At 38.3% G+C, this 12,430-nt stretch overlaps 1 protein-coding gene across 2 annotated transcripts; it reads right to left on the bottom strand.

Moving 5' to 3' along the window:
• Window positions 1-1,613: 1,613 nt before the first annotated feature.
• Smp_059350.1 (der1-like protein, derlin) lies at window positions 1,614-6,260 on the bottom strand (the record flags this gene model as incomplete). 2 transcript variants are annotated; one of them, XM_018792761.1, is made up of 7 exons in its annotated part: window positions 1,614-3,130; window positions 3,178-3,326; window positions 5,062-5,088; window positions 5,613-5,677; window positions 5,710-5,821; window positions 5,854-6,112; window positions 6,238-6,260. In XM_018792761.1, 6 exons carry the CDS (start codon window positions 6,010-6,012, stop codon window positions 3,016-3,018), a joined length of 627 nt encoding a protein of 208 aa, XP_018644272.1. In that variant the 3' UTR covers window positions 1,614-3,015. The 2 variants fall into 2 exon arrangements, with proteins under 2 accessions (XP_018644272.1, XP_018644271.1); XM_018792760.1 differs by lacking the exon at window positions 6,238-6,260 and having other exon boundaries at window positions 1,614-1,808; window positions 3,020-3,130; window positions 5,854-6,012.
• Between the last annotated feature and the right edge of the window lie 6,170 nt (window positions 6,261-12,430).

Genomic DNA, 12,430 nt, shown 5'->3' with positions numbered 1-12,430 from the left:
TTGTACCAATATATATGTGTTTAAATAAATAAATATGAAAGACAGTTAAGTTTGCGAATTATCATTTTGCAGTAATAGTTTTCGACGTTTCTATAATCCTAAAAGAAGGAACCTGAAGGAATTGATGAAACAATCAATGCAGTTATTGTTTACACAGTTCCAGGTCGTACATAACCTGTTTTTTGGCAGTCTTGTATCAGACAATGATATTCCATAAGCCAACTGAGTTAAGACTCCAAAGTCGTACACTTTAGGCATTCTAAACATAGGTGTTACCATTGGGAACGATGATCTGTCCTTGTGGTTGACACATTGAAGCGGAGCCAAGTCCGTTCTGTCATTAACGTCCAATTTAGCTACCTAGGACATCGATAAGTTCCCATAGTATGAACCGCGAGGTTCAGAGAGCTAAAAAAAAGTGCCAGGGTGGGGTTTCAGAATTAACTAGGCTGTGGAGATGGCGAGCTTTTCTAATGATAATGAAACATTTCTAGCAGCCAATACAATGCTCAGCATATTCCAACTTATATGAAGAACATAGTTAATACAAAGAAAACTTGGCAAACAACTTAATAATTTAGCTTTTTAGCAGAAAATTTTCTTATAGGCTTTTATGTTAAATCGAACAGTGACACGGGACTTCAGAGCCCATTGTTATGGAGTGTGCAATGTCTGTGAGACTGGAATACAGGATTCTAGAGCGATATTTCATCTTACAACCGGTTCCATTCATCCTCCGTTTATCTGAAGACCGAAGATCATAATGGAGTACTCGGGATGCTTAAAGACAAAATCAGGACATTGGATCAGATTCCAATTGTTTGTGCGCTATCTAGAAACAGGCATTTTAAAGGTACAAACTGTCCTGTCTGTCTCCAGCTGTACTTTTATCGACCACAGGTCAGGTGAAACCGAAGTATTGTGTTCTCACAACTTAGTAATTAAGGCCGAATAGAGTAGAAAAACGGCTTTCGGCACGACGAAGCTCCTTCAGTAGTTATCTTGTGCCCATCATTTAAAGGGGATGTACCCTTTATACTGGTTAATAGTTCCAGAGATGAGACAGCTGCTAATAACCATAGCTAGAAGTCTGAGCTACTAAGTGCTCATAAACTCTTGTCAAGTGTTCGTAAGGCTGTCACTTTCCAAGCAAACTCGGATAACAAAAGCAATCTGAAGGCACTTACGTTAGCTCATGAAGTTGTTTTGGTCAGAAAAAATATGTGAAATCACAGTCTACTTTCTGAACAAGCTACATTATTCGATTTGGTTGTGTAAGCTTGAAAATCTGTACCCTTCGTTGGAGCATTCAGCTTTCAAAATAAATACTTCAATATCATTTTTCGACTATAACCAGCATAAAATTGATATGGCTGTCAAATGTTTTGGGAGTAAAAGTTAGTGTATCAAGAATATAGCCACTAATCTTACGCCAACAAGTAAATTTAACAAACTCCAATCCTTGTGTATGTTTTTTGGATATGATATAGAAGTTCTCTAGAGAGTATTACTTATATATATGTTATACCTTTTGCAAGTCTGAACCTATATAAACAGGATATTTGCAACATACTGACTGTTACTTTTCCCTTAACCAGTACCAGCAATAGATTGAAGATTAGTAAGTTCTTTTTATTCAATTTACTCTGATATACAGATTAGTCAAGGAAAGAAATGAGCCTTATTCATCGTTTCCCAAAACCTGGCCGTGTCCAGGAAATCTTCCCGTAGATGTAATTGGTTGTCTTGCGCGTGGGGCTTCTCCAAAACCAGTTGTAATACCTCTTTGGTTTGGGAATAGTCTGTATCTGTGAAACGAAAATATTACACTGATTTCAATCTTGGAGTACTTAATACAACTTCTATTCAAACAAAGATAGGAACAAATAACAAAATAATTACCTGGTGTTAAATTGAAGTGAAACCTTGTATTTGAAACTATCCTGATAAGTGGGAGAAATAATGTGAATCCAGCAAACTAATGATTGAAGGACTATTAATCTTTGATAGACATGTTAGTTATGTGCATTAGGTATGTTTGGATATTCATACAATGGTAACTGATATTCATTCGTATAAGGTACGGTTAAATCATCGGATTTTGATAAGTTGTGTGGGGTTAGCTATACTTTATGTTTAATAACATGATATCTGGCATTTCCGAAAATTTTTCTGTTTACTAAGTGGTATCGCTTAAAACAGTTTCAATCTTATGCACACGTCAAAAAAATGTTTTGAATTCAAAACAGATCAACAAGAATCAGTCGATCTAAAGTATATCGAACTCGAGCACAATATTTATTCAATCATTCAGATGGCTAAGTACTAATACGTAAATGACTCAGCAAGTCTAAATAATATAGAAAAGAGGTTTCCAACAACAATAGTGAGACGTACAATTGAGACATTAGGATTTTAGATCGTACTTACTCATCATGTGTGTGTATTACAAAACGTGACTTGTTTGGAAAACAGCGCGTGCATTTCCCTTATTGACGCCAGTGCAATTGCTCGGTTGCTATCTTCGTATTTTGTGATTTCGACAAGTATTACACAATTTAAACTGGCTTCACACTGTTTATATACGTCTAGAAAAATAATCTTATTTTACTGTTGGCTGGACTTTTAAGAGAATGGTTATTTCCAAGAGAGCTGAAGGTTACTACTGATGCGAAATATTAAGATTTCTGGTACACATCAGGTCATCTTTCATTAGAGAATCATGAATGATGATGCGAACAAATAAATATAAGAGATCAATAACGCATCTTAAAATTATCTACTTCCGTACTCACTGCCTCCTTGTGTCGAATGTTCTTTATGAGTGAAAGGACTGAAAATGAACATGCGGAATTCGTTAAATTTTGATGTTCAAAGCATACTATTCACCAATTTCCTCATCTAATGCACACTATCTGTGTACCAATAATTTGAATTTAACATTACTAATCATATAGTGACAACTATATGAATTAAGGTGAACATTACATACAGTATCCATATGGAAAAAATTACTTACAGAAATCCAGGAGTCTTTAATATAGCTTGACCACCATACTCTTGTGGATACTGGAAAACGAAAAAGTAGTAAAGATGTCCAACGATTATCCCAACCAGTTCCATCATCGCACTGCAGTTACAAATAAAATTTCAGTTATAAAACAAACCCAGACTAACCTTCCACGCACTATTAAGTTAAATATTACCAAGACCCACGGAAAGTACATTGCTTTGAATTGCATACCAAACCAAAATTGAACAATAACATCACGATTTAATTGACTCCATATATAAAGCACTGTCAGTACCATTGGCTCCAGAAGCACCTAGTTTTATGGAGAACATTTCAGTAAAAATTACTACATAGCATAATGTTGTGATAACTGTAAGACTTTTTGGCTGAATTTGTTTTCTATAATTAACTTAAGTTCACGTCATACATAATAAAGAACTATTGATTCATAGTTAGTACTCAGAAAAGCTATCTATCATTTTATTATTTTATTTAAGCACATAAATATTGGTACAAAGGAGCACCAGATACATATGCGCCACACAAATCTCATTTGATTTGTGTGAGAGCTATGATACTGCCCGGATGCCCAGACCGAAGCAGGTGGTTTTCTTAGGGGACCACACCCCGAGCCTTTGACCTAGTGGTCTAATCCACAAGGCAGTCGAACAACGTTAGCAAATGCAGTCCCATGGTAGCCGGTGACCTAATAATTGGTTCATACGCCATTTGTTCCCTCAGGATATTGGAGCCCATGTGCACCATTGGTTTGGAATCAGAGGTTTCCAACTCCCCTAGATAGACTCTCTATGTCCACCAACCCGGTTAAAGCGCCGAACATTCGCTTTTCGTCCTCTCATTTCGTAAACAACACCCCTACAGTGAGAAGATAGTGAGTAGGACTTTCCTGGAAGTAGCTGTATACGCGTGACCGCGTGAGAGCATTTCGAGAGGTAGGGTGGCCTCCCCACTTTCGATCGTACCAGGGCATTTGGTGAAGGTTCACTACTCTATTAATGGATCTGCCTTATTTACCTAGTGCCCTATGCACACCCTCAGAATTGTCAACTCGGTGGTCTGAAAATAAACAAACAGCTGTTCAAAGACATCTGTAGTCGAACACTAGTAATTTAAGTGTTGTTTTATTTGGCACATGTAATTTAAAGCGTGGTTTCAGGAGACCAAGAATAACGTTCCGTGTACTCGAATCGTTTGCCCTAGCGATGCGAGGTGATAAAGGGACGTGAGAAGGGTTAGTCGTGGAGATAAGAGAGTTATTAGAAGGTGTAGGAAGGATTTGAATGTGACCAACTTGGTCTCGTATGCTGTTACGGGTCTGAGGGTTAATATCACTTCCCGGCTGCCCACACCGTGGAAGGGTATTTCTTGAGAGACCTGAAAAGGAAGTTGGATTAGTGTTGGTCTTAACCGCTCTGGAGCGTGACCGCAGAGCTCAAGGGACAACTGATTGAGGCCTGTCACGCACGGCCTTTTTGTGGGAGGTATTTGACGTGTTAGCTCCGTTCTTTAAAGGGCGTTACCGCCAGAGACGGAAATCCGTGAGGTAATGTGAGGCGTGACATTTTTAGGGTCGACCTTTTCTAGCCCCTTCCTCCTTTTTAAGAAGGCAGCATCGCTGCAGATGCTTGTTGTCCGAGGGAAACACCTTACTGCTGTCACATCCGTCTACAGTCAGTAGTAAGACTTGCCCTCAGACCTTGAGTTGCTGCTATTAGACTTACCGTTCTCCAATCGACCTGCCTGGCATGGTAGAACCTACAGGAACATATGTTCCAGCCAATATAGCTCGGTTGAGTCATTACAATAGACAAGCCCGACCACCATGTCAAGGCAGCAGCTACAGTCGAGATACTGCAATACTACAATCTCCACATATCCCCATACTAAAAAGTATTGTCGTTCACATGTCATTACATTTATGTAATAAACAATATATTTTAAGATCAAATAGACTAAAAGGTCTTATGACTATAAGTGAAATATGAACTAACAAAATTATGACAAGCAAAACCTGGGATTTAACTTACGTAAAATGAAGCCAAGAAACTAACAATCTGTTGATCAGTTAAGAAAATATTGTGAACGTTAACAAATATTTTCACAACCAATACGCAATTTGTAATGTTGAACGACTAACTTTTATTAGGAACCCTATAAATTATACTTCACAACCATTGATTGGGGCCAATCCAAATAAACTGCGAGAGTTCAACATTTAATTCAACTGTCACGGTTCAGCAACTAACGACGGAGACGCACGCTTCATTGGGACTTACTACTTATAGTTCAGGCAGGAAACACTCATTCTCACAAACGTTATAATCCCAACTAAACTCACTAGCTAACCAGTAAGACGAAGTATGAGACATATGATCAAAGTTATCTTTATGCAGATCGGTGGGTCCAACTTCGAAGCAATTACCGATTACTTTCAAACAAGAAGAACGATACAGGTTCAAAGGGAAAAACCGGTCTTACGTCCATTACGTCGACTTAAAACATGAAATGTCATTGTATAACAGTTTGTTACTTAAAAATTTCGTCAGAATAACAAAATAGGACTACAGGTAAAGGATACCACCAGTGCTAACCAAGTGAACAAAAACATAAATACATAATCTGCAGTGCGTCCGAGGAACATACCTGAAAATAAGGTTAAGATCAAATAAACTAACCATTTTCTAATCGAGAGGAGTATGAATACAAGAAGTACAGATTGATTAGGAAGTGAAATCCAGTTGATGGAGATACTGGATAGAACAACAATGCTGTGATTGGTCTCCATATCTATAAAGTAGTGAACTATATAAACAGCAAACCTCGAAGTGGGAATACATTCTGTTCCACAACAAAATCATACGCATGGGATCAATAACATTAAATTTACCGAGAAGTGAAAATAATATTGTCCCCGAGAACCAATAACGAGTGACAGGAGGGATGTTATTGAACATATCAGACAGGTCATTCCCAGGCATGTTTGTACAGTTTAAAAGCAGATAAAATCAATGTTTGTTGAAGTACTACTTAATTTGTCTACAATCGATATTGGAAATTTTTCATACAAAGTCCCACGGCCTAAAGAATGAAAAACATTTAAAAACTAATAAAAAACAAGGCTTTTTGGGAGTGGGTGATGACTACTTTGCAACCAGATCAGAGAATGTACATAGAATAGACGCGATAACTTGACAAAGACATACGTGTAGCTGGACGTACAACAAGCATTCAAGTTACCGCTTCCCAGACGATCTCCAATATAATTATCAGTTAATTATTCAGTCTTCAGTAATAAAGATAGTAGGTTGGTAGACCTTTGGTAATCCTTTCAGCTTACTTTCCACTGGATGCCGGGTTTTTCATTGATAATGTTCAATGATGGGGCTGATAACACCTGTTCAGGTAAGGCGTCGCGGACACTGGCTACTCGATGAGAAAAACGAAACCCCCTCTAAGTCTATGAGACCACAGATATGACCTTAGAGATGGTTAGCTCTGGAGTGAGCAAAAAACAAAACATCTCGACACCCAAATCGTTATTAAGGATACAGAATTCCATTATGCGATGGCCTCGGGTTCGGAGATACGATATGTTAAAAATATTCTAAACATCTCGCCAAAGCATTTGAATGCTTGGTAAAGTGGCCACCACCGCTATTTCAAGTGAGAAGCTAGTCCGCGATCATCTAAATAATTATCTCACTTCGAGTGGTTCATACGGTTGCGGGAGGAATGAAAGCTTTGTAAAACTATGGTTTACTTCGTTATTAGTGCTACCCTAATAAAAGACATAATCGCAAACTTGTATATTTGTCGTGATGTGACGACCTAATCTATACGATTTCACTTGGAAGCCACATCATTGTCTATTCTGACTTGTCACAATGTACCAATCAGTAGTATAATGTTTGGCGTTTCTAAAGAACACATTTAGTCTGGGGATGGAAAAATATATTTAATATGAAAAAAAGAGGTAAGTTACACAAGAACGACAACACATGCAAGGCTGAGCCATGCCACCCGATCAATTAAATCCACTGTTTTCAAGTTGATCATTGTTGATCTTTTCCTAGTGTTACATGTTGATAGTGAATCTTCTTTTTAGCCTTGAAGATCATGCGGTTAGAAACCAATGCCACTACAGCTTTCGCCTAACGAGCTTTCGTGTTTAGTAGCAATGGACAACCGATATATCCTGGTGAAGATCTAGGTATATTTAACAAGAAAGATGGAAATATTTGTAAATTATGTTGCAATGTAGACGTCAATCCTTGAGGATAAATCAAATTGCATCATAATAGACTCTTCGATAGTTCCACAGACCACCTCAGTCGTTAGAGAATTCTAGGACTCTACTGCTCGTAAAGAGTGGGTCGCCTCTGAGTTTTATGTAGTCTAATGGGTCAAGATCCAGTGATTTCATGCGCTATTTAAAAATTTTGGATTTAAGGCTTTGAAAGGACTAAGTGTTCTGCTTTTGGAAACTTTTCAGTGTTCTTATACTTCTGGTGTGAAACAGGAAACACTATATTTCCGTACTTTAAATGAAGGCTGATAAAACGGGTAAAATTAGGCGAAAAGTTATGCTGGTAAAACATTTACTTCGGGGTTGCTAATGAAAGATTTCCTCTAGAAACATTCTTATCACAGTCACCTTAAGTCTTTATAACATGAGGGACCAAGATCTGAGTCTTTTTCAACCTGGAAAGACTTTAAAAAGAAGTCACCTAAGTTGTATATGTAGCCTGCAACGTCTATCATTTAAACAACTTTGAAGTTTGTAATGTTGTAAGTATGTTAGTTGTTATTACCCAATTATAAAGTCTAGTCAGATCATCCTGAAGCCCCAACTTATCATCGTGCTTACAAACTCCTCTCCAAAGTTTAAGATCTTCAGAGAAGAGCAATAACTGACGGCACTTGCAAAGGAAGGTCGTTAAAAACAGATGCGGTCTTAGTTTTGAACCCTGAGATCTTACCAGGATATTCCTTAACCTTAGAAAATATAAAGTTTACCCTAATATTAAAAAGCAGATCATTATGATATGGCCCGAAACGGTTTATGAAGAGTGACTTGTTATCTATCAGTTTCAGACTATTCATACAACATGCATGATCGGCCTCGTAGACAGCTTTTGAGAAATCAAGACATATCACATCCACTCACCCCTTGTTAAGGAGAGTCGCAGCGACATATTCTCTACAGTCAGCAGATTGATGTTAATGGAATGGCCCTACCTAAAACCATTCTGTCGGAGTCAAATAGTTCGCAGATAACAGGTGGTCACGTAGGTCGTCATATACCAAAGATTCCATAATATTTGCAAGTAGCAAAAGAAGTTCCGCCAGTCAGCAGCTTGAAGGTTCATTGAATCGGTCGCCTTAGAAAGTTTGTGGTGGATGAGAGCTTCCAGTCATCTGGGACTGCACCTTGGGTTAGTGAATGAGAGGATGTCATAACAAGAGGTGTTGTCAAGAGTAAAGCCGTATACTGAGTTATAGACAATCTTCATTGTTTTTGGTGCCAGGTCCATCAATATCGGTGACGTTGGCTACTAATTTTCTCAATTTTTCCGTCCAGCTTTGGAAGATTGCTGATTTCTCGCTTGTCTCTTTTCGGTTTCGCTTACTCTATGGCCTAGTGACTATCATATTGTCGTGATTTCGTTTGTGCACAACCGGTCCTTAAGGCATTCAACCTGTTAACTTCGACTGAATTTTTCCTTCAGTTCGAAAGCACTCTGTTGAAACTCTTACTGGTACTGATGGTAATGTGATGCCTCCATTGTTCTTACACTTAAAGACATCTCCTTCCTTTGGTATCTTGATGAGTTATCTTTCTTTTTGGTCTTCCTGCATTTGCAGTTTATCCGTTGCAATATGAAGATTGTTTTCGGGACATTCTGGCAGCCTGACCCAAACAATTTATCAATAAATTCCTCTAATTACAATACAACTCGGGATGCCATTTATAATTGTGCTACAAGACAAATAATGGTTTTCATTGAATACCGTGTTTAACCATAGCAAGTCATTGAAAACGGAAATAATTGTAGTGTAACTAAAATGACTTTAAATTTTTGTTCGTCGAAGTAGTATAAAGTATGGCTGTCATAACTTACCGGTATGGCGGAGTAAGTATAACTTCTTTAACCCCTAGAACCCTTGATTGAGCTCATAAATACGCCCTAATATATACATTATGCACCCACCGAGACAAGTAACAAAAGATATAGTAAATCGGTAACCAAGTAGTACTAATAATACACTAAAATATACATAAAAAGCACAGATAATCAGCGCCTGAATAGTTAATAAACAGGTCTGCACGATCCAAATTCACCAAGAGGTATTTTAGATCACTTAAATTTCCTCGAAGGGTAAATAGTCACTTGTCAGTTTACTCATGTGAGTGATCAGAGTTTAAAACGGCAACGCAAGGGTCCAACAAGCAACAAATGTGGCTCGTGCATTTTTGCCGTAACTAATTTGGTCAGTCAGGAAGAATCAGTCAAGAATATGGTCACTTAATTTGACAATCAGTGAAGTACACTGTCGAAGACGGAAACAAGATAGTCAGTAAGAAGCTATGTGGTAGCAATGGTAGGACTGAAAACTGAAATCAAGCACAGAACAAATGTATCTAGTGAAATCTGGGCCAAAAGATGCTGTAAATTTACAGATAAATTTGTCAAAAATTGCAGCTCTATATCTACGTAAATGCTGCAAGTTTTTATCACACAAAATGTAACATAGAGGCGACTTTATTTACATTCCCATAAAAACATGCAAATAAGAGCTGACAGTTAGAGTGCGGCGTGGAATGTATGTAATGACATCGGAATTTATGAGCAGAACGGGTATATAAGTGATACACTTAAGGACTGTCACATTCAGATGCAATCGCCGTCGTAGGATGTGGGTCGCCAGTTATCTCTTGGTTTCGATGGAGAACATTTAGTTATTCGATCGTAACTGACTCTTATGGAGGGACTAACTGAAGTAGTATGGAAGTGAGATTGATCAAAATGCTCATAAGTCCCCTTATCCCGACTAATCAGTCATACGTTTGGCTCTAGATAACCTTCGAAGGGATATCTGAGTCAATCTCAACAAGCGCGAACTCGTAAACAGTTTAGAAGCTGTGCGTTACACTGACTGTTAGCGAACCGAAATCATGTGCATACCAATCATCGCTAACCTTTTCGCCGTCTATCCCTCTGATTTTTCATCAGAGGAAAATCGTTGGTCAGTGTTTTCTAATTCTATCAAATCCGAGACATCGACTGTATCTTTTATTGCTGCCATTTTACCAATATATGTTTCAGTCCTGAAGGGTCCTATATTCATGACTTCCAAAAAACGATACTCGTTGAGTAAGATCTTATAAATAAACTATCGCCAACATGACATAGGGAGGAAAGTTGAAGTAAACAACCTGGTCTACACTGGCTCGAATGATTAGGCTTCGACAAAGAAGCCACTTTGATTTTACCACAGAACCATATAAATAGTCTTTGAATCTGTTACAGAATTGATTGGAGCTTGATCAACGAGCGATCGGTGCTAAGTGGACAGAGAGGTTCCATCGAGCCGGGTGCAATCACTATCACAGAAACTAGAGTGATGCATTCTGTAGACAATAAAGAAATTGATTTCGAAATTTTCACATTCGTATGAGCCTACAGAATCCAGGAACCTAAAAAAAAGCCAAGTTGTATTCATTAGAAGCACTGTCCAATTTGTCGTTATTGATATAATATCCCGAGAGAATGAAACATGGAAATTGGTAAGTTGCCTCTTGAACTGCAGGGCTGAAAAGCTGCCGATTAGCTTGTTCTGCTTAAGTCTAAATTGTAAGGTGACGAAGTCTTGCTGGACGGTTTCAACACTTGGTCGATGTTTAACCCAAGGAGACTTTAATGTACCCATGGTACATCCCATATTCACCTATTGTGAGGATGACATCTCAAAAGTCCACCATATGCCATCCCTAAGTAGGGGTAACCATACATTTCCAGTCCTTGATTTCAATATATTTGTCAGTAACGAGGACGACTCAGCCGAAGCTGAACCAGATGTTTGGAAAGCAGATATAAATGATACTATACGCTCAGAGTCCTTAGTAGACTGAACAATGAAACCAGAGTCTCTATCGAACTAACGTAAACTAACGCACTAAACCACAAAAGGAATTGTTAGTAAACAAGAGTTCGAGAGAAGACCAGATATCTATCTGAAAGGATTCCTACAATTTTTCACATCGTGACCTTCAGCTTCCGGTTCCCACCACAAGACAAAGCTTCAGCACATCTCTCGTTACTACCCATTCTTCTCTATGTACCATCACTGTTCTTATTAGGCCATCTTCATCTATCTAGTACTTACGAGACCATCCCATTGTCTGTGAACCGCGAGTGTTGGTGTCGTTATCCACAAGCACCACGTTAACTTTCCTTAAGTTTCTGTGTCCGTGAAACCGCTTCTGTCTCAGTTTCAGAAACGGGATGCACTCGTTCATCCATCGACGCCAGAAGGGATTAACTGGGCAGTTTAGCTGTCTCCATCGCTTTGAATACCTAACCGCGATATTCCACCCCACTACTAAACTATCAAAATCTTTTAGTAGTGGCAGGGTATTGTGTGTGTGCGCTAAGTCATCCATTTCATCCGGTGGTACATGGACGTTTCGGCGGTTAGGTAAAATTCTTTCTATCTATCTTCAAAAAAGGTTTGAGACAGAAACCTAAGGACTACGGACCAGTGAGCCTAACCTGCGCGCTCGTTGAAATTTTAGAAAAAATATTCGGAAGTTGTCTAAGTATCAAGTGGAATTTTCAAACAATTGGTTCTATTAGTGTTTGTGAATAAAGTCAGGATACATTGATACAGAATAACATAAATTCATTTCATTTCGTGGTTTCTCATCAGCTTCTTACAACCGTATCTGTCTCCTTGCTTTATTTGATTATTGTGCCACCTATCCCTTATGTTTGCCGAATTCAGATTCAAAAATGACCTCTAACGTGCTTTTCCACATATATAATTATCATTAATAGCATTTTGTCGTTCTAATACTTTTCGTTCATCTATGTCGATTATTTAACATTATATCTGACTTCAGTGCTAATGTTCATTACATTTATGGTTGTAAGTAGCTGATGAGAAACCATGAAATAAAAAGAATTCACAGTATTGTGTACCACTTTTTGGTCTGGACGAAAACCAGATTCCTTCCGAAAGGCAGAATGGCTTTAAAACAGGTTAAACATGTCCCACAAACTAATTAGTAGCCCGTGAAATTTGGTGTACTTTTATTGACCAAACGCTGTGCATAGATCCATCCTTCACTGAACTTGGTATGGCTTTTGAGAAGGATCTTCACAACCGGCTGTT

The sequence above is a fragment of the Schistosoma mansoni genome, assembly GCF_000237925.1.
Source record: "Schistosoma mansoni, WGS project CABG00000000 data, supercontig 0129, strain Puerto Rico, whole genome shotgun sequence".
NCBI classification, from domain to species: domain Eukaryota; kingdom Metazoa; phylum Platyhelminthes; class Trematoda; order Strigeidida; family Schistosomatidae; genus Schistosoma; species Schistosoma mansoni.
Note: the sequence above shows the minus strand (reverse complement) of the source record. Positions and strands in the feature narration are given on the sequence as shown.